This window comes from Haliotis rufescens, unplaced genomic scaffold, assembly GCF_023055435.1.
Source record: "Haliotis rufescens isolate VD_foot unplaced genomic scaffold, xgHalRufe1.0.p SCAF_7, whole genome shotgun sequence".
In the NCBI taxonomy this organism is placed as follows: Eukaryota; Metazoa; Mollusca; class Gastropoda; order Lepetellida; family Haliotidae; genus Haliotis; species Haliotis rufescens.
The window spans coordinates 32,126,065-32,150,562 of NW_025964361.1; the positions used below are offsets into that span (position 1 = coordinate 32,126,065).

At 38.3% G+C, this 24,498-nt stretch overlaps 1 protein-coding gene across 1 annotated transcript; it reads right to left on the reverse strand.

Annotated features, from left to right (window-relative positions):
- Positions 1-8,852: 8,852 nt before the first annotated feature.
- Positions 8,853-11,086, reverse strand: LOC124129313 (protein FAM181B-like). Its single transcript, XM_046492836.2, has one exon. It carries the CDS (start codon positions 10,504-10,506, stop codon positions 9,412-9,414), a length of 1,095 nt encoding a protein of 364 aa, XP_046348792.1. The 5' UTR covers positions 10,507-11,086; the 3' UTR covers positions 8,853-9,411.
- Between the last annotated feature and the right edge of the window lie 13,412 nt (positions 11,087-24,498).

A 24,498-nucleotide genomic window follows, 5' to 3' on the forward strand; every position in this document is an offset into this window, starting at 1 on the left:
CAATTGCGGTTTCACACGACAAATAAATACAATTTTACCTTTGTTAAGGATTCCTATTGTTCCACAATATACCACTGATATTTTACACAGTGTGTAATGTACTGTGACATGAACTGCCGGTCTAAGAAATCATTTACACCCATGTTTGATGGTGGCTAAAAATGAAACAAACAAGAAATGGTTATTCCATGGTGAGTTTGCATTGTTTCGGGGAGTGTTTTCAGCCCAGGAACCTTTTGATAACGTTTGTAATTTTTGGTCATATCCTATCTAAGTGTATACTTTCTTTTGCCCGTCATTTATCTCGTTATCCATTGGCAAGATATTGAGATCTCCGGGAGATACCAAGCTGGATATAGATATTAAACCCGTGATAAACCTATATAAACCAGAAGACGAGTGTACTAAGTAGATATATGCAACTATAACTTGCAACTTTGACCACTTCTAAATACAATCTGTCATTTATTACCACTTGTATTATCTTAATTCGATTGGTATAAGACGATGACGCTTCTTCTTTGGCAATGATATTCCTTTTCGTTCACTAAATCTGTCTCTCGCATTTATTGTCATTATAAATATTAATTGTGTCAGATTAACTATGACTGTTCATTTCTATTCAAATTTACCCATGCCAACACTACCAGTTTCTTGGACCGCCTCCGTGGTCTAGTGGTAGAGCGTCCGCCCGGAGAGCGGAAGGTCCGGGCCGCGTCATACCAAAAGACATTAAAAGATGGTACTTGTTGTTACCCTGTCTGGCGCTCGGCATTAAGGGGCTAAAAAAAGACTGGTCGGCTCGGAGTCAGTATACTGTGTCAGAGTGGGGTATTCAAGTTAAACTGCGGCATGGTATCTCAGTGAGCTAGCACTATAAATCGGCATCAGTCCTGACTAGTACAAGCAGCCACACAAACACACACACGTACATGCACGTCGCTATATGAGTGCAATAATCTTGGACAAACTACATCTCTGCCCAAACATTTTTGTTATTCAGGAGTAAATATATTGTCACTTATCATAAATTAGTTCAAAAATATAAGTTAAAATAATGAGTTTATATAAAGTATAAAGTGATTGTTTATTGTGAGCAGATTGTAGGTTACATTGAAAGTGTCATGATTTATTGTATCAAATCTAATAGATAATTATATGGAATTTGTTTACGTTTTAAATATTTAAATTGTAATCTGTCTTCACGTGAAATTAGCATGTCTATTCGCTATCGCTGCTCCACGTGTCGTTCCTGTTCTTTCCAAATGTGATGTTCAATGACATGTGTTTATATCGAACATCACTGGCACCTTCGACCCGTAGACTAGGTCTTCGGCGACCCATGCAACAATGCTTGTCGTAAGAGGCGGGTGGTCAGGCTTGCTGACTTGATTCATGTCATCGAATCCCAATAGCGTGGATCAATGCTCATGGTATCAATCACTAGATTGTTGGGTCCAGACTCCATTATTTACATGGAACCGTCAGATAACTAGAATATTGCTGAGTGCGGCGTTAAACATCAAACATACAAACAAACAAAACATCGTCCGGCAACTATCTGTGGGGTCTACCGCAATGCGGGGGGCACGGGTGGCCCAGTCGTCTAAGGCGCCGCGATTCGCTGTGCAGAGTTGCGGCCCTTGGGCACGCCAGAAACCTATGATTGTGGGTTCGAATCCCGGTTCGCCCCGATTATGTTTCTAGGTTTGTCAGCACCATACCCGTGCTCGTGGGTTTCACCGAACTGGTAAACGTCTAAGACCTGCATCACTCCGGGCTTTCCTCCCACATTAAGCTGACACGCCGCGATATAACTGGAATACTGTTAAAAGCGGCGTTAAACCAACTCACTCACTCCCTCACTCTATCGCAATGCAATGCATACTGTAATAATCTGTATCAATCCAATGATTGGGGAGATTTCAGTGGACCCAGTTTGTGTATGAGAATAAGTTGACGTCACATATATGTATATACATGTGACAGGGACACACGACATGATATATACTACTCAAAAGAAGTTAATGAACTTCTGATGTTTGTGATATGACAATAGTTGATCTGTAATGGCTGGGCTACTCACATTAAGAATATTTTGTTTAAATTAGGTTTTGGATATGTATGGTTAACACAAGATGTTGGCAATGTGAAGATATTTATTCATCTTTTTAAGCAAAGATTATTTGATAACCTTCAACAATCATAGTGTAGTTCTATCAATAGTATATCTGATACCTTTTATTATAAACATTTTAAATCCCTGTTAAAAGTAGAAAAATATCTTACACTCCCCATACCAGTACATCTGAGAATATGTATGACTCGTTTCAGATGTAGCAACTTTAAACTTGCAATTGACTTGGGGATATACACAAATGTCCCATACACTGAACGATTATGTAAATATTGTATAGAAAATGGTATATCTTTTATTGAAGATGAATTTCATGTTTTACTTGTATGTGAGCGTCATTCAGCCCTAAGAAATATGTATCTTAAACAGTATATCAAGTTTCAAACTGTAACATCTTTTACTGAAATTATTTCATCAGAAAACTTTGATGTTGTATATAACACATGTTTATATCTATATAAAGTCCAACGGCTAAGAGAAACTTAAATCGACTACTTCCTTGGCATGCGTAGTTCATGCAATCAACAATTGTCTGTATTATGGGCCTATGGCCTTCTTACTGAATAAACTGTCTGTCTGTCTGTAATGGCTGGTGGGTATTGCAACACATAGCCTTTCAATTGTGGATGTTCTTACTTGTTTTCAGCAGTATAATATCGAATGTATGGGAATAAGAGAGTTTCGATTTATCTCAACAGTACACGGGAGTCGTTTAAATCAAAATATATAAGGCCGCTATATGGGTATATTTGTAATGTCTTAATCTAGATTTTTAGGGCGAGTGGGTATTGTTTTAACACTATTCCAGCAACATACCAGCGGGGGGCACAAGAAATGGGCTTCACGCATTGTACCCATGTGGAAATCGAGCCTGGGCCGTCGAGAGAACGAGAGAACCACTTGGCTACCCTACCACTCCCAGGTTGTGAGTAGGCATGCCTTGTAAATACATATATTATGAAACTTATCAGCGATTGGTCGACGTTATATACTGGACAAAAAAACTTTGTTGTCCAGTATAAAACAAACATGGTCTGTCGCCACTAACCTGTTTTCTAAGGGTCGTTGCTGTGAACTTCAGTACTGGATTGGAAATTACTTTCGGTATGAGAAGAAATCTCTACATTAGAGGATTTCCCTCCATGTGTATGGGCCTGATTGTGTTAAGTTGAATCAGTGTATTGTCTTTAAAATATCTTATGAACATCTCTACTTTCTCTTTATAAAGAATTTGAAAAATGTTCATGCAGGTGAACAAGAGAGTGAAACAAAGACTAATTCTGACTTTTCACCAAAGCATCTTCAATTTCTTACTATCATAGGTAATATCATATTAATCTACTCTACCAATTTTGTTCTCTCCCCAGTTTTAGAAGTACAGTAAACGAACACGCTTATAACGAACTGACGAATATGACGAACTTATCTTTTTGTCCTGGCCACTGCTGCATCTATGCTGTACATATGCTTATAACGAACTACGGTTATAACGAACTAAAATTAGTGGGCCCTTTGAGTTCGTTATAACCGTAGTTTACTGTAGATAGGGACGGGTTAATTCCAACATTCTATGGGTACTGGAAGCATAACGAATACGAATTAAACCCTTATTACAGACGTATGAGTGGGTTGGTGTAACGCCGTTACGAAAAGCATTTCAATTATATCACGGCGTGTCAGCTTAGTGTGATAGGAGAGCCTCCGTGCTGACAAACCAAGGGTCGTAGTCGGACCGTCCTCCATATGTGACCATTGCAGCCGAAAATGTCATATGTGAACAACTATATGAAACACGTACTAGTTGTACAATCAATAAAATATAGTGTACCTTTTGAAAGTACACATGTCGCAGATATAACAGATATAACAGAAAATTAAAATTGGAAACTATATCTTTATATCGATGTCAGCTTCTTTGTCATGAGAAAGACAACGTTTCGGACTAATCACCTGATGAAGGAGTACGCATATACAGCAAGCTACGGTTATAACGAACTCAGAGGCCACTAATTTTAGTTCGTTATAACCGTAGTTCGTTATAAGCATATGTACAGCATAGATACAGAAGTGGCCGGGGCACAAAAATAAGTTCGTCATATTCGTCAGTTCGTTATAAGCGTGTTCGTTATAAACGTAGTTTACTGTACTCCGAAACGTTGTATTCCTCATAATAAAGAAGTTGACATCGATAAATTCTCTCTCTTATGTGTGTCACTTCTAAATGCCATTTAAACATTCATCTGTGTCCGAATCCTCATTAAATGTAATGACTAAACTTGCAATCAGGATGCTATTAGTTTAATACCACGAATCAGCACGTAAAACTGATTTGACAATATCTATTACACATCAAAGACTAAAACTTTTCTTCATCACGGCGTTCGAGGCACTCAAGGGCTTTTCAGCTTAAATCCGACAAGAACTGGGCACTTGATATCAGTAATTGAAACGTTATTGTCTACTTATAGTATTACAGCAGCTGTTCTATGTACTCTACAGACCACTTCAGTCACGCTGATATAGTCTGTAATTACCCACCTTCCCTCTGTTTGTATAGGCCTTTAGCGTCACCCTTAAATCTATGACGTAATGATGACGTAACGTTGACATTACAGGTGGGGTCCTGCTAAGTTCCCAAACTAATGCAATGCCATAAACCATAATTGTCATTAACGCTTTTTATTAACCTGTCATTTAAGAATATGTTTGTATCGGAACTGAAAATCGAACAGTGAGAGAAAACCTAATTACCGTCAGCCGACCGGGTCAAATGTGACGCGATGGAGATTAAAGCTAGCTTATAATCTTGGGCAGTATTTGCGTATTTGAAGGACACGTTGACTTGTAAAGTTAAAGACAGACGACATGTCGCGCCGTTACTGTGTGTGAGCTTAGTGTAGGGATCAAGTGACTGCATCCGTCTGCTTCTTCCGGTGTTGTTTTTCAAGTCTCAGTCATATCTGGGAAAGTTAATCTTTTAAAAGCATAACGCCACTTAACGTTCTTCTTAATTTAAGACTGACAGACGTTAAGCAACAAATGTGGTTATGTGATACAATATCTCACCACCAAAGGGGAAACGCATACATTTCTAGAAAGACATTTGAGCTAGATACATTGTATGCATTTATTAAAGACAGTTGTCTCAAGAACCTTATATTTGTCTTTGAAAACAGTGGTGATCTTTATTGCAATTACATGCAATTTACATGTTGTAACCACTTTCTTTCTATCGAAACGGGAAAATCAGAAAAATCTAACTCATTTTAATCCGTCCAGTAATCTCAGTGATAAATAAAACGACATTGGAGATGTTTATGTTTTCATGTACCTAGTATTTGAAATAGTAAGACGCAAATATTTCTTATCCTTCTCCTGTAAAAATCTATGTGTGTATAAAATGTGAAACCATTTCAGCAGAAATAAATGGAAATGTTAAAAAAATCTAAGAAAGTGTGCGTTCTAAAACTAAGAGAAGATATTTACAGACCATCAGTTTATACCCAATGCGTTCTGCTGTGTCTTCCTGAAAACACCATGCCATGTTGTATGAACACAGTGTACAGACACACCTATGTATGAATGAATACTTGTACATGTGTATGACAGTCATGTATCTCGTATACCTCGGTCTGAGTGTAATAAAGTTCTGTTGTTTTTCTCGTGCCGGTCAAGACTTAAAAGTCTGTCATAATAATAATACGAGAATAATCAGGGTCACCCCGGTCGTGCGCCGTGTAAACACAGTCGTAAACCATGCCCTACATTGGCCAGGATGGGAGAAACCCGAAGTCATCTTCACGAAGTGACAACAAAGTGATGGAGACCAAGATGAATTCCTTTCATTGTTTACAAGGATATAAACTAGACATAAAGAACGAAGAGTGAATGAGTGAGTATATGTTTACGCCGCATTTAGCAATATCCCAGCAATGTCACGGAAGGGGACACTCGAAATAGTAAAAGAATAATATGAAGAAAGTGAGTGAGTGGGTGGGTGGGTGGGTGGGTGAGTGAGTGAGTGAGTGAGTGAGTGAGTGAGTGAGTGAGTGAGTGTGGTTTTACGCCGCTTTTAGCAATGTTCCCGCAATAATACGGCGGGGGACACCAGAAATGGGTTTCACTCATGGTACCCATGTTGGGAATCGAACCCAGGTCGTCGGTGTGACGAGCGAACATTTTAACTACTAGGCTACCTGACCGCCCCTGAAGATCCTGGGTATCCTATGATATAACTAAACCATCGATACTCTTTCTGGTTAAACTTGACATTGTGTACACAGTGAAGCCTCGTTATTCCGGTGGTTACCGTGCCTTTGAAGTTAACGAACCACAATAGGGTTTATTAAATTGTTTAGACACGACCCTGCAGTTAATGGCCAGAAGGAGGGGTGTCTGGTCTTATGAGGTTCCATTGTAGGATAAATGTTTCGTTTTCAAGTAATATGGGCCGGGCATCCCATATATCAAAAGTTCAGATTATTTAGACCCCATTTTTATGTTAATATGAATATGTAAATATGAATTACTATTCACTACATATAAAATACAGCTGATGATGTTTAGTGATGATGTATGAAATCACAAAGAGAATCTAAATTTAATTAATATAAATTTTATTTCCCAAGCACGTGCGTGTAACTTATACATTGAATAAGGAATATTTACTCAAACATGTAATATATGATTCGTGTAATCACACGCAAACAATGTATCTACTTTAGTTTCATCACGAACTAGGTGTGAAAAAATAGAATGCATAATCTCTTATAACGACCAATGCTTTACTTGCTCTGGTTGCTAACGAGTAAGAAATAGTGTCACGTTATGTTTTTCAATTTCAGTTTCATTTTGATAATCATAGTTAAAATTTACTATATATAAGAAAAATACAGAATAAAACACACTTTTGTGAATAATTCATATGTTGTACTCAACTAGATAACGTTTTTTTTCTAAAAAAGATAAGAATATAAAATCGTTTATGTTTTTACAAATATTTTGGACATTCATTCAAAATACTATCTTAATAAGGTCTAGACATTTTGTTATTATCTCTAGGGTTGCCATAGTGACCAAAATATGCCAAACTGGAATTTTCCCGAAATCAACCAAATTGTCCAGAAAATATACTACTCAAAAGTTAAAGAACACCCGATTCTTTCATATTAGTAAAGTTAAACGTTCAGTTTAACTACAGTAATATGAATGAATCGGGTGTTCTTTAACATCTTTTGAGTGGTATAAAACCAGGACAGATGTCAGTTTATGTAGTCGTCAGTAATTGCCATTGTGTTTCCATGGTGATTCCGGGCAGTTTTAATGAATTCTGAGACGTGAGAACAAGCAAATATTGTACCTGACAACACGCGGACGTTTAGTAGAGGTATCTGAATGAACTATGGGAGGTGCTGAACATCCCCTGTATTGACGGCTAGACAACGTTATATAACGTACACCTCCCATTCAATTACCTGTGTCACCTTGGTAAATATTACAGGTATGTGGGAAGTTTTTTTTCGTAATGAATCAATTAGTTTTTCGAAGGCTAAAGTGTAGACATGTCATCCGTGTGTGACTTAGAACGTAAATCTATTTATTAATTACAGGAAATATATTGACAGCGGGCGCAAAAGAACCTATCATATGACAAAAATGACAAGGAAAGAATCTACATTTATATACATCCTTTTTCACAGATTATCAACATTCAACACATTTATTCACCATTAAACATCCAGCACATCTATTCACCATTTAACATCCAGCACATCTATTTTAACCATCTAACATTCAGCTCCTCTATTCACCATTCAACACAGCTATTCACCGTTCAACATTCAGCACATCTGATCACCATTAAACATTCAGCACAACTATTCAACATTCAACATTCAGCACAACTATTCAACATTCAACATTCAGCACAACTATTCAACATTCAACATTCAGCACATCTATTCACCATTCAAAATTCAGCACATCTATTCCCCATTCAATATTCAGCACATTTATTCACCAGTCCACAGTCAGCACATCTATTCACCATTCAACATTCAGCACATCCCAGGTGTCACGTTGTAAACTATTGGTACTTAAGTTGAAGAGACGCGGGGCGTTGTTGTATGTCTGGCCACATGTCACAAGCTGTGCCACTGGAGGAAGAAGATATCGGTTCCTTTATCTGTTGTGTATCTCAGCAGGTTACAACTGACTGATACAAACAGCCACTGCATGGCGGGAATATACGACCAAATCAATGTCACCCTGATCAATACATACACTGAACTGGTCTAACACGCAGCAATATAATATCTGTACACTGATTCAGAATTATATAAAACATCAACAGCAGGGAACAAGCAGTCTCGATTATTCCATTGGGCATAAAAGGCAAAAAAGTAGTGAACATTATATGAATGGATCGACTGAAAATCAGTGATGACACCAGGTGTTCGCGAAAAGGGTTAGAACCACAGGGACTCGATGATAGTGTGTATAGCATAATATATTCGTATAGAAAAAAATTCACACCCCTCTATATACATATAGTCTATATATATAGAGGGGTGTGAATTTTTCTTCGATACGAATATATTATGCTATACACACTATCATCGAGTTCCTGTGGTTAGAACGTCCTACCTCCAAAATAACAGTGTAGATTTCAAGGAACTAATATTGCTACAATGTCAAAGAGAACATAAGAAAGAAATATAAATATTCACATGATTTATTCATAAATATATTCACAATGTAATATCACATGCGGAGGTCGTTGGTTATGAAAATGTGAGAAAGCTACAAGTGCATCTTGTTCACGATGAGAAATGACGTGGGATCTATTTTCATAGGAAACAATTTCCCCTATCACCACAAGCGGTCACCGATGGTGCAATAGTTTACTTAATGTGTAATGTACAATGAAGCGTATGCTTAATATTGCGTAATATGTATCCCGAAATACATTTAGATCAAATGTCATGGACATGTCATGTAAAGACACATGTTACATTTGAATACATATTATTTGTTCCAATGATCAATATGAACCGGATGATAAGTCAGTTTATCCTGAATTCGTCAAATTAATAAAGTATTCTACAAATATAAATATATACCTTAATGACGTTCGACGTAAAAGCTAGGGAAAGCAAATTCTTCGCTCCGTGAAACGAACGAGTCGTTGATACGTCTTGCACAAATGAATTATGGCACAGTTTCAAAATGGCAGTTCGTCATTGCAAATATGTAGTACCTGGATCACAACCAAATTATAAATATGTATAGTTTGGCTCTATGTTTACTCCCTGCCACGATGAAGGGATCGCATTGCCTTGGCGCACTGCGAAAGAGTTTGGAAATGTCTGATGGAATCCGGGCAATGATGTGGCAGACGACATTCCGGACATCGTCTGCTGGTGAGGGTACTGGCTCTCACTTTCCAATGAAACAGGAGCGATTTGATTAAAGTTCAGATGGAAACGTTCGTTATTGTTGTGTTGCGGTTGTTGTTGGTGTATGTGATGATGGTGCTGAGACTGTTGGTGTTGTTGATAGACGTTGAAGTTGTTGACATTTTCTTCAGTGGACTGCATGAAATTTGCCGCCATATTTGAGTTTGAGCACGGCCATGACGGGCTTCGGTTTGAGAGATCGGGAGACGAACTGCAGTAGGTTTCCGACGAGTCTGAGAATGATCTTGGACTACATGTCCCAACACTCCCAGGGGTCCGGGCCGCGTCACGTGGGGGGTCCTGCCAAGACCCCGATAACAAATCACTGATGTCAGTCTGCCCCAAGATACTCTCAATCGTGTCAGCAGGCAAGGATGGGTATGGGTTTAAGGCAGGATCGAACCCTAACGTATTAAACGTTGCTAACGCTAACGGTGGCATTGCAGGGTCGACAACGTCCAGACCATCTCGGTCCCCGGTTCTTGCACCAGGCTCCGTGAAAAATGATGCCGGTAGATTTCGACTTCTCAGAGGTTGCTTTGGACCAGTTGACTTCGGTTGATCTGTACAGCAACGTTCATGTAGCGTCCGGGGGTCAAACAGAGCTTGGAGAGATTTAATCTGTATACCAATCTGTGACGTTTCTTTCTTGTTAGATTTGGTACTTGAAGGCACACTGTTCACAACACTAGTTCTGCTTTCTCCGGAGCGTCTCGGAGAACCCCCGCATCGTTTCAGTTGCTTCTGAAGGTACTTTCTATGGTTAACCTTCCTTTTTGACTTGGAAGGTCTGTCCAGAGCAAGTTTAATGTTACTTGATGCCATGTCAACAAAATTCAACAAATTCGCAGTGTCATCCCTCTCCTGCATCTCAGAATCGAGGTTCATGGGTGGTGTCATCAAGCTTGTCATTTTGAAATCTTCTCTTTCAGGATTCAACGAGAGATTTAGATCATATGTCCACAAGTCGTATGTCAGCACAGTCACAGTCACTTAGCCAGTGTGACAGACAGGACTTCCACTTAGTTAGCCGTGATCAAAACTAGGAAACATCACATGTCACAAAATAAGTTTTAAGAGCCACTGTGGTCGACCGAACCAGGAAAATCCTCGAGGAAAGTGCACGCTTGATCTCAAGTAAGGCTGTCACGGTATTGAGTGATCAAACCTGGTGTTGACTTCCCACAACGTATAAATAGCTATGGGTGGAAATAAATTAACCTTTCAAAATAAGATTATTGTAAACGTCCACACTAATCCTCGGTCTCTTTATGGGACCGTCAGTCAACCGGATTGGTCGTCCAGATTTGGCGATCACTCCTCCTTGGCTTGGCTTCACTGTGCCCTTTTTTATCCCAACACCGCAAAGCAAACACAAATGTGACGCTTGATTGACTGGTCCAAGTGTAGACCCGGGATGAAGTTGACAGATTGTCGTCTGCGACTCTCGTGCTCACGCCTGCTGTAAGCGGGTAGAGACTAGTCATGTGACCTGTCTGTCGTCTGCTCCGCTATTTATCCTGGATGGGTGGGGCCGAGTTGATGAGAGCTCACTGAATTGGGGTGGTCTACGCTCAGGTCGCCCGAGGTTAAGTTAACAGTGAATAATACCTGGCCAATAGCTGTGACCGTAGAGTCCCAAGGTAGAGTGACTCTGACCGTTATGTGGGTTATTCTGAACATAACGAGTCGGCCCTTAACACAGCAGGGAGGCACTTTGATCGACAAACATAGGTCTATAAAATAAGCTACCTCCCCCACAAAAGTACACAGACGCTCCACAAAAGGTCGAAAGTTAGAGGAATGAGGGGTTTATTGCCTCGGCAGTAGTATTGATAGTGCCTCCCATAGTATCTGAAGATTCGGCGACACAGCTACTGCTCTAATAAGAGTCCTCTTAACACACAGTATCTCTCTGTTAGCTGTAAACGTAGCTGGGCCTCGCCCTGGCAATATGCCTGGATTAAGGGCCTCTGTAATGTCTTCTTAAGGGATTATATACAATGTGTGTGACACGCACTGACAGTGGACGTGTATATATAGAAATAGCCACACTTACCTGTAACCATAAGTGAATACATGATTTGGTCATGGCTTAACGCCGCTTTTAACAGTATTACAATTATATCACGGCATGTCAGCTTAATGTGGGAGGAAAGCCCGAAGTGATGCAGGTCTCAGACGTTTACCACTTCAGTGAAACAAACGAGCACGGGTATGATGCTGACAAACCTAGAAACATAATCGGGGTGAACCGGAATTCGAACTCACAATCATAGGTTTCTTGCGTACCCAAGGGACGCAACTCTGCACAGAGAATCGCGGCGCCTTAGACGACTGGGCCACCCGTGTCCCCGGCTCGTAAAAATAATGAAATTGAAACGGGTACGAAAACTCCAGATAGGGTGTGATTAAAATGAGGGTGAGGGTATGGTACTAATACGGGGGAGAGGGTGTGTGAGGGAAATGGGGGTGGGGGATGGGGGTAGGTTTGTGAGGGAAGATGAAGACAGAGGGATACATAAGAATAATCCTTAATATTGTGTCTCACACTAATTAACATGACAAAGATCAACATGTTTCAAAAATACATTTCTCCAATATACTTTAAACCTTATATTTACATTATTCTGTCGGAAATGCTTATTTACGTTGAGAAAGAAATTTGACTGTTTCATGAACTCTTAGTCTTAGTCGTATTCATTTCGGTATGTTTTGTTGTCCCCTTCATATATATATATATATATATATATATAATAATAAAGTCCAGGAAGGCTTTCTTACATGACAAGGACGTACCTTTGGCAATCAGGATACATCTAGCTGCTGAAGTTAGAGTTGCCGTTTATGAGAACATTGATCATTGTACCTCCCGATTACATGTATAAAATACACCCTTATATCCATGACAAGGCAGTCGATTAAGTGTCGGGTACTTTTTAAAACTAAATCCTTGAATCCTTGACTTATGTTTCACATGGTTCAATACGTTGACCTATAGATGGAATATTGTACCCTTGTGTGCCGAAGATGATCTGAAAACTTGGTCCAACTGTAAAATAAGTAGCTCTTATGTCAAAACCCGATGGAAAATGATGTTCCCGTGAGTTTCCACTAGAAAAATACTGTTGGGCTCCTTCCTTAAGTCTCCTTTACTGTTTCCTTTTGTGTTTTTCTGTTTCCGTGAGAATGAAGATAAAAATATTTAGATAGATATTATTATGTATGGCCAACTTTATATTCACAGAAACTAAATGTACTGAAAAAGTCTAAAAGTATACAATTATTATTTAATATTGTAAACACGAAAAAGTTCCAAATGTTTACGACATACCTTCTTGTCATTTGTTTAGGCAATACATCAATGATATGTAAAATCATGCTCTTATACCACCGTGGGTGGCCCCTATAAGAATAAAGGCTGCAGAAGGTAATTCCTGTTATTGTAGTTTATGGAATGCTGCACAGTGTAAGAGTGTAGCAGCACACTGGGACAAAATGTCACATTATTGCCTCTATTGAGAGAGTGTTGGATGACAGTGATGCAAAAACCTGATTGTGCATTAGACTTATAACCCAACATCTCACACCACTGATCAGTAATGTGACATTTCAACAACCAGAAATTGATCTCTGTAAAATTGTTTTCCCACGTACTCAACAAAAGTTACTTTCTTACTTTTCTTCCATTTTATGATATTTGCATTATTTTATTCTTGTTCAGGCACCGTCCCCACAGTCAAATACCTCAGCTACATATTCATAAAACTCCCTTTGCGCTCTCACAATAGCGATAGGGGACAATCGTACTTCCCACGACGGAAGCCAATAGTTAAGCCCCGTCCGAGTGCGCTCCTTGATGTCGTCGACATGCGGCTGTTTGTTTAGTCATTTATCCTTCATCTCATTTTGTCATTCAAGATTGTCTTATAAAGGTACCATTGTCTGTCCACCATCAGCAGTTTCTTTGATTAGACTAGTGCTACACCACATGACATATACACACACAGCTTGACATGGCCATCCACTGCTTTAGATGAGGACCAGGTTGATGCATGGATGTAGAGATCTATGCATACAAATTCAGAGTGACAAAAAGCTACCACATGACCATGACAAGAGAGATGAATGGTAGTGTACAGCGGTCAAGTAAATATCTGGTTGAAAAGACTAAGTTCTTCAATACATTACAAGGGAAAGGTCTGGATAATCCCTGGTGAAATATGAAAATATAATATAATAAAGAGAAATTAATATTCAACTATCCTATAGTCAACTTTGCCTTCTTGTCGAGCAGTATTCCAGGAGCTCCGACCTTTGGTGTCTATATTTCACATTGTTCTTGGTTCAATGGAACATGCTCTTTCAACGAATATTTCAAAGGGCGTCATAGGATATTTCCAAATTTGACGCATTAGTGACCAAAATGAAGCAATTCCCTTTTGACTTGTACCATATGTTACCTGTTTTTTTCTTCAAGTGACCACGGAGGATCGAACCACGACCTTCCACTCTCATGGCAGAAGCTCTATCCATTAGGCCACGGACTGCGGTCTCAAAACTTCACCAACACGGGACTATAAAAAATACATCGAATAATCAGTCGTTCGAGATACGCGTTGTGTCGACACTAGACCAGATTGGATAAGGACTCCTCAACGACAACAAGGACACGTCGTGTTAAAACGATATAGTGAGTTATTTCACTGTACACCTTAAGAAAAACGTACAACTTTATGGATACCAACTTCTGGTTTATTTCATATAGCGACGTTTCGATGTGGATTCCTACACCCTTATTTAGCTGGAGTGAGTGAGTAAGTGAGTTTGGTTTAACGCCGCTTTTAACAGTATTACAGTTATATCACGGCGTGTCAGCTTAATGTTGGAGGAAAGCCCGGAGTGATGCAGGTCTCAGACGTTTACCACTTCGGTGAAACCCACGAGCACGGGTATGGTGCAGACAAACCTAGAAACATAATCGGGGCGAACCGGGATTCGAACCCACAATCATAGGTTTCTGGCGTGGTCAAGGGACGCAACTCTGCAAAGCGAATCGCGGCGCCTTAGACGACTGGGCCACCCGTGCCCCCCTGGAGTAAGATAACGGTGCAAGAATCTAGAAACGTCGCTATATGCAATTAATCAGAAGTTGGTATCCATAAAATTGTACGTTTTTCTTAATTATTTACCAACTTCTAGAATGCCAATCAAAGAGTTACTCTACAACGTGCATTTCTATCAATAATGAATTCTCACGATAGTAGATGGCCAATATGAAATACCGAAATTCATACGAAATTTTATGCGCAATCAAACACGTATCCCACTGATGTACAGAGTTAAGCTTATCAATACACAAAAAATATTGCTTTATCTTTAAACGAATAAACGTGTGTGGCGAAGATCCGTCATCAATTGGCAATACCGATGGCGTCAAAGCTACAGTCCTGTCCGCGTCGCGCCATCCAATCAAGCAGACCTATGAATATGATTAAAGACTTCCTTGGAGAGTCATGTCGGCCTCCCAAATAACCCTGGGGATTTCCTTAAAAAATCACAGTTTCTTTTGCTGAAATGTTCTTTCACCTAAAGAACGAGTTTCTATGGAAAGACGACTTCGTGCACTAAAAGCACGCCTTGTCACGGGAGTCAATTATAAATGTTAGAATTAACTTGTTGGGAACATTGTGTGGGCTTATTTTTCCATCTCTAGTTTGAGTAGGGATACTGGGGAGACAGAATGCCCCATTGTTATGAAACATATGAGAAAACACGAGGCGTGTGGCGTAATTTAAACACGGATACTTTGTTATTAAGTCTACAATTTGTTTCCTGAACGAATACCCCTTTGTGACTCGCCATAACTCCGTAAAGATTGGCTAGTCATTAAACTTGACGTAATAAACTTTCCTACACGCATGCTGCAGCGCAGGGCTTCATCGAACACATTTTCTTTTATTTAAATAACTCGAATGTGGATACTGAAATATACGGACATTTAAAATTAATATGATGTGCAGAAATCGTAAACATTTTACATAAAAGTTAGAATCAAGCCCTTTCTGTAATCATAAGAAATAGGGGCGGTGGGGTAGCCTAGTAGTTAAAGCGTTCGCTCGTCACGCCGAAGACCCGGGTTCGATTCCCGACATGGGTACAATGTGTGAAGCCCATTTGTGGTGTCCCACGCCGTGTTATTGCTGGAATATTGCTAAAAGTGGCGTAAAACCATACTCACTCACTAATAGGATCGGATGGCCCTTAATTTCCTTCGAGTAGTATATGTTTAGATATGTCAACGACACAACTATTACATTATATTCAGAAAGTGGACAATGAAAGTTTAATAAATGCTGATCGCGTATGCATTATACTGTAAATCTTGAAATTAACGCGATCGTGAATTAAATGCGAAAAATGTGATGTTTGTTCGAATTAATGAAACTTTACATTTACGTCTCGAAAATGACTATCAAGAATAAGACGGCCTCCTTCAAACACAACATTCAAAATATTAAGAATCTAGATGTTTGATAACTATATTTTGGAATATTATACCCTTGAAAAGACATAAAATTCTTATTGGACAAATATCATGATTCATCTTGCATTTAATTCGCGAAAATAAATATTCAGTGAGAATATCACACGCTTCGTTGTTCATCATCATTATAAACCTATTGTTAAACACCACGGGCGTTAAAAGCATTAGCCGCAGTTAATTAGTTGGAAAGTATTCTTTCAGATACCAAATGGCCCTTCAGGTTAAGGAGGAAAAAACAAAGAGCTTCTCACTTCAAAGCCCTTTAGTTTAATGAGCGGAAACACGGAGGTAGACCTCAGCCTGCCTCGGTCAACCGGCATTGCAGGTAGCGCTCCCACACGAGGAACGAATGATCTTTTTACTTCCTTTTTAGTTTCTAGATAGGAAGTTAAGAGACTTGATGGTTCCTTAATACTTGAGTTTTTCCTTACATAATTATTTTAAATATTAATTAACCTTATACAGAACTTTACATCAGGGACTTTATCTTAGTTAAATGACCTGTACAGCTACGCCATAAAGACAATGTGTCATGGACGTTAAAAAGACAACAGTTTATTAATAAATGAAAGCGACAAAATCCTTTCATAATTATAAGAAAGACAGACAGACAGACAGACAGACAGACAGACATAGTTTATTAAAGTGTCACATGGCATGAAACAATAACAATACATCATATTAAATTTATCCTACCATCCAGCCTAGCTAGGCTTATGAGACACTATTTTAAAACAGATATACACTAGTAAGATCATACCTAATAGAAAAAATAAAATAGATTAAAATGTATTAAAATATACAGATATCAATCGACTAAGACATATATTATGTAAAACGCTGTCTCCTGTTAAACATTTCATTAATAGTTGATACTAACAGTTTGATCTTGACATGACGTCAGTTAACACAGTAAAAGTCTTATCAGTTAACATAGTAGAAGTCTTATCAGATGATTTAAAATCTAAAAGGTTAACAAGTTCAAACCTAAGATCATCATAAAAGCTACAATAAAAAAGGAAATGAACTTCAGATTCTAGATGATTACAAAAAGGGCACAGTCTCTCATTAAGTGGCGTGGGTGGTTTGTTATAGCGACCTGCTAAAAGTAGAGTCCCTTGTACGACCCTGACCATATCATAAACATGTTTCTGCGAATCACTACCAAATATTGATGATACCAGATGCACCCGTCACAAACATATGTGAAGTCAAGTCAGTTGTGCACCTGAAAACGCAACACTTTGATGAATTAATATCACCAATTTATTGTCCAGGTCCTGATCTGTGTATGCGAGCAAATAATGTTTAGTTTCTTGGTCCGTCATGTCTTCCTGTTGGAGATTACACGAAAAGCATGCATTAATTAAATTTAACCAGAAACTATAATTTGATTGTTTAAATGGATGATTATACTTAAGTAGGTGGATCCTTCGTGTAAAACAATTCAATTAATATTAGTGAAATTTGATTGTAAATCGGTAAACGTTTCACCTCTGTAATTCACCGAAGATGCAGATAACGTTCACGACGGAATGTAGTCTGTTGAATATCACTGACAACGCAGGTATCCACTGCTCTGAACTCATATTTTGGTTAATATTTATCAACTTTATTTAATATCAGTTTCTGTAAATTAAATATGTACGTTATTAACGTTTGTTAAGCATGCACACCAAAGCGTCAATAGTATTTCCATAATAAAAATATAAAACATGTGTACACATGTAATATAAATATTTTACTATTATATACGTAATCAGCGGACTGTTATGTGAATTAAGTTTATATGAAATATTTTTTTACATAATTTCCAGGATACAACATGTAAAACAGTGGAGTCTAGAGTCATTAACTACATTAACGAAATGATTGAGTGAGTGAAATGTAATGTCGATCGTTAATATTTCAGCCATATCCTGGACCCGTGAAGATTCCGGTATAGAATAGGTCTTCAGCAACCGATGCTTGCCGTAAAAAGCGACTATATGCTTGTCGTAAAAGGCGACTAACGGGATCGGGTGGTCAGGCTCACTGACTTGGTTGATGCATGTCATCGGTCCAAATTACGTGGATCGAAGCTCATGATGTCAATCACTGGATTGTCTGATCCAGATTCGATTATTTACAGACCGCCGTCATATAGCTGTAATATTGCTGAGTGCGGCGCTAAACAACAAACCAACCAACCAACCAGCCACATCCTGACGAAAAGTCTTACATTAAAACAACGAACAATTCAATCCTTACAGTAACTGGTTACAGAAGGGTCAAAGGAGGTCAAGTACCTACAGTAGACTATTGTTTCTGTGAATGGACAAATGTGTAAACACTTACCCCTCGCACTTACCACCTGCATAAAACAACGACTTAGTGCGGCGTAGTTTACGTAACGCCGAGAGTGTGTAATCAGGCGTAATGAGGGGAGGTTCTGATACTCCACACCCAGATGAAAGAGACACACAGATATATTATCGGCTTAAGTCAAGAAGAAAAATCTGAACGCAAATATGGTTGTCTTTCATCTTGGTATATAACGAAAGTTACTTATGTGTTTGTTTACTTGGCTGGTCCTATACCCCCGGGCAGGCAATCAGTAGATATCACTAATCTTATCTCCACACACGGGTAGTGTACATTGGTCAAGCACATGCCTTGTTAAATACCATGAAAACTTTTTTTATCTTTCTTCTCTGATTCCACTGTGAGCCGTGTTCTTCAATACATTGCTAGGGGCTGTTTTAGGTATACTCCCTGGAGAAATGAAACTTATGAGGGGGAAATACTTAACTCTCCAGTGGACAACTTTCACAAAGTATTTTTCAGAATCTTCTGGCTTTGGTATCTACATTTCACAACTTTTGAGGTACAATCGAACATAAAGATTTCAGGGAGCGACTCTAACTCAAATGTTGTTTAAATATAACTTTCATTTTTTTAAAAGCTTTCAAACAGTTTTTGGGTGGACATGTGGAGGACATTCCCATATTTGACCGATCAGTGACCAAAATGATGCCCGATGCAATTCCCTGTTTTGACCGTGTATTACAGTGATTTTTTAAGGTATTTTTCAAATCCGACATTTTATCATATTTCAGCTGGTGGTTAAAAATAAATTCGGGAAGCATCAAAACCGAAATGTCACGTTGAAAGTATAAAACATGAGGTGAGGTGAGGTGAGGTGAGGTGAGGTGAGGTGAGGTGAGGTGAGGTGAGGTGAGGTGAGGTGAGGTGAGGTGAGGTGAGGTGCTAGACTGTTGCACTCATATGGCGTGCGTGCGTGCGTGCGTGCGTGTGCGTGTGCGTGTGTGTGTGTGTACATGTGTGTGGCTGCTTGTACAAGTCCGGGCTAATGCCGATTCTATAGTGCTAGCCCACCGAGATACCGAGCCGACCAGTCCCTATAATGTCCTCTTAATGCCGAGCGCAAGGCAGGGCAGCAACAAGTGCCATCACTTTGGAGTAATATCCACATAAGCACGAACTTGAAAGTTGACGAAGATGACGAAGATGACGTACCTCATTACAGTGATCCATTCATATAATTTTCAACCCTATTTTGCCTTGTACGCCCAATATAATCTGTTTCGGCGGATAATCGAGACTGGTTATTCTTAGGCATTGACGTGTATATTTACACTCATTATTTCGTATATATACTCAATAGAAACCAATAGAAACGAGAACCATAGAAACATATAGAGAAGTATGTATGTTAAGAAGAGATGTTTCCAATGTGTACCACTTAATGACAAAACTAACAATCAGTCAAGTGTTACCACACTGTCTTTATTCTTATCACGATATGCTGCACGTGATTTCCAAACTTTACACGATAATCCTGCATCTCGAGTCATGGATCTATGTGATGCGTTCATAAGCGTCGGTTCACTCAACATACCAGTATGTTCTTTTGTGCATCAAAGCAATCCAATATCTATTTACATATTAACCAACATGTATGATATTCGCGTATTTTTTTCGTTAGTCATCACAAAACATTTTTTCTTAAATCCCCCTTTTTATAAGTAATATTTGTAACACAGAAACGTATCTTGGTAGAGTGTTTCCTGCAACACCATATCAACCCGCACCACAGTTTGATAAAGAATATATTCTCCATGAGCTGGCAAATTCTGAGAAAAAGGTTTTACAATTCACTTGACAATGTGAAAGGGATATAACATCAAACCAACCGCCCCTCCCCCCAGCCCAGGACGAAAACAACACGTGTCTCAGATGTTTACCTTCCTACTTTTTCCACGTCAATAATTAGCAGCCCATCAATCACCCACTTCGAATGACTGATATACACAACCTGGTAAACACGACTAATTGCCCATATTACCCTGGAAAGGTATGTTTACCCACCCCGGACACAGATAATACGGCGGTGTTGTGGTAAAAGGTGCCCCTTTGTTGGCCGTCAAACCATCCGCTTATGACGGTCCTCCAAGTCTTGTGATCGTTGACCCAGATTGGCCCCGACGGTGTTCCATACATCACGCATCTGGGAATATGGCCGCGCACCTGACTTGATGTTGAGATTAGGTATTAGTGTAAGTGTTTGTCGGAATGCTGGTAATTAATGGATATTCTTGTATTTACTCTTCAACATTAAAATGACCTTTCATCTTTAAACTATTACAAAGATTTTGTAGCGGACTCGTTTGTGGGTATTTTCTCGCGGTGAGAAAAGCGACAACACTGATTCATGCAAGTTCTGGACAAAACAGCATTAAAACCTTCCCCCGATGTGACTTTGGTGCAGTACTTCTAAAATCATCACAGGGTGAGGCTTTTGTTTATATTAAAGAATTAAAGTTGAGGAAATCTCCCAAGTGTAGTGTAATAAAGTGTACTTGTTCCTGAACTATCCGAAATAGTGTACTTAAGTAAGTAAAAACATTTGACATAATAAGTGTTCAAATCAAAAGCTTGTACATCCAACTTCCAGCCTTATCAGGCTTATGAGACACATTAAAGTACATGTGTATTCATTGTGAAATAATAATTTAAAATAAATAATAAATAAAAAGAATTATAATTCTATTTATTTATTATTTATTTTAATAATATATATATTATATATACAGCTCTTCAGTCATGAGACAGCGAAAGTACTATGTCTGAAACTGATATAAAGAAGATGATGGACTAACGTGGACTTATTATTTCATTATATATTACATGTACACCGAGTGAACATTTACCTCATTTTTGTGTATATATATTTCTTTTTAAAATAATAATACTAATAATAATGATAATTAACTTTTATAGTTTTGTCTTCTTTTGAACAAATAATTAATATAGACATTTAGCTAAAATGTGTTGCAGTGATTCCTCTTGCATAATAAAAATCAATTTATCTAAGCTACCTAAATTTAAAAAAAATCTCTCTTAATAGCAAAATCATTTTACTGCCAACTCTTATTTTACTGGTTCTATAATCCCCGCAATGGATAATACAAATCAGATATGATAGTAAGGCCCTGTATACTAGTTTTTAAAAATATAGATAAACGGTTGTTTTCTTTGCAATATTCTATGTAAGAAACTATAAAATTACATATAAAAGAAAATCATTAAGATGCATATTATACAAATTATATTTGACTCACGTTTTAAACACACACATTGTTAGATGGACATGTGTTGTGCAAAACATAAATTGTTCGCTGGATATGTGTTGTGCAAAAATATATATATATATATAGTTCGCCGGGCATGTGTTGTGCAAAAACATAAATTATTCCCTAGACATGTGTTGTGCAAAAACATAAATTGTTCGCTGGACACGTGTTGTGGAAAAACATAACTTGTTCGCTGGACACATGTTGTACAAAATATAAATTGTTCGCTGGACACATGTTGTACAAAATATAAATTGTTCGCTGGACACGTGTTGTGCAAAAACATAAATTGTTCGCCGGACATGTGTTGTGCAAAAACATAAATTGTTCGCTGGACACGTTTAGTGCAAAAACATAAATTGTTCGCTGGACACGTGTTGTGCAATAACATAAATCAATGCTTCTGTGTCACATAGATATATTATATATATATACTACTCAAAAGAGTAGCAAGATAGAGCAACTAAAGTCAAATGAAACACTCGGATTTCTTTAACTTCTTTTCAGTAGTGTATAAATGATGTGGGGGGTTTCTATTCGACACTGGTTTTGGATTACAACAACACTTTAATATAGAGGCAAGGCTATGCTGTGTCAGAAAGGATGCTTTATAAAGTTCTCGGGAAGTGTTTTTCATAATACTTGAAAATGAACAAGTCTTTGACGCAACCTTATTTTTTTAGTGTAGATGTATAAACCGTCAGAGTAAACATGTAGTGTATACTCCATCATTGGTCATGGATTGGCTCATGTTTGTTCTCGGGAAGTTAAAAAATAGTCCCCTACGGGCATTTTAATCATGTCCCAGGTTGAAAACTCGCAAGTGCAAGAAAGCCAACATGGCTAGTTATCAGTCAAATGAACATGCGTCCTAAAATTTTCATAACAAGATTTGATATTTCAAGTTAGCCCAAACGGACCATCATAACTGCTTATTGGACGATGGGAAAGTCATTCCGGCGTTTCTAATTTTCGCTCAGTCGTATTGTATCTATAAGTGTTTGATTCAAATGTACTGATTCAATGTATCGAATCCATTGAATCATGAACGTTGTAGATCGTCTTGTGTGATGATCAGAACATAATGAATTATTCATGAAGGATTCTAACGGAAAGCCATAAACACCCATGAAGAATACATATTAGCTCCCATAGAAGACTCTCAGCCATAAATGTGTATAATGGCCATTCATGGTTCCAACATGCAAGACCCCGATGAGATCTCACCGATACAAACCACACTGTACACTGCTATTGAAGAATAGCCAATGGCACACAGGTGTTTGCCATTAATAACCATTTAGTATCAATCCCTCCCAGAGCAAATTGACTTACTAATTGATCAAATAGATATTTTTTATCGGACTTTGGTTGAATGGTTGATAGAAACGGGTAGATAGGACATTAATAGCGTTGAAAGGAGGCGAGAAAACCCTCACATGAATGTAGTATTGTTAGGGTGAGTCTTCTATACCTATATCGGGTGGGATTGGTGTTGGGTCTGTGATAGGGAACTCCTTCAATTGACACAAACAACATAATATCTACATAACCTTTGGCTGATGTTTGACTTGGAAAACGTCGTTATTTTTAAATTAATAGACGCGTAAACAGAGTGCACAAAGTTTAAATATTGTAAAGAAATAAAACCAGGCATATTTTTTAACGTATTCCTGTAAGACGTTTTATTTAAGTTTTATTGTATGCTCCTAAGGCCATTAGTATTTTTAATACACCCTATTTATGTAAACACTTTAAAATACACACATTGAGTCACGCTCAAAGAAAAAACCGTTTCCTGTTGATCCTACTATTAGGTACGACTAGAATAGAGTTGGGGGGGGGGGGGGGGGGGGGGGGGGGGGGGGGAGGTACGGTCTAAATAAAGTTGTTTCTTAAACTGATCTTCGATAAGACAATCCAAATGACACCTAATTCAACAAGATATTCTTGTCTATGCTTTTTAATAGATAGACAGACAGACAGACAGACAGACAGACAGACAGATAGACAGACAGACAGACATAGATAGATAGATAGATAGATAGATAGATAGATAGATAGATAGATAGATATTTAAACTGTTCATGATAACTAGTTTTTAAGGTTCATGATATAGCTATTTAACATGTTTACACCATATCAAGTGTTCACAAAACATACCTTTCAAGTGTTCATAATCAAGATATTGAAGTGTTCATAATATAGGTATTTCAAATGTCCAATATATAGATATTTAGATTGTTCCTAATATGGATAAATAGATTTTTCATCATAAAAATATTTCATTTGTACATAATACCGATAAACTGAAACTGTTAATAATGATCATATCCAAAGCGTTCACAATATAGATACTAGTATTCAATATATATAGTTGTGAATTAAGTTCAGAGTCACTCATTATTGCACCCATCACGGAAGATAATGCAGACGAAACAACGGAAATAAGGATAAAAAAAAGGAACGGATAAAAAAACTTGGGTGTACGGGTACGTCGTTATTCACAAGTATGTCAAAGGCAATTATCTTCACATGGGCTGATTCCTTACAACCAACTCTCTGTCCGGCCACGTCTTCATGTAATGGGCCACTTTAGTAGCCGAGTGGTTAACGTGTTCGCTTGTCACGTCGAAGACAAAGGTTCAATTCTCCACATGGATACGATGTGTGACGCCATTCCTTTGGCCCCGGTGCGGCCTTGTTGGTAAAAAGGGGACT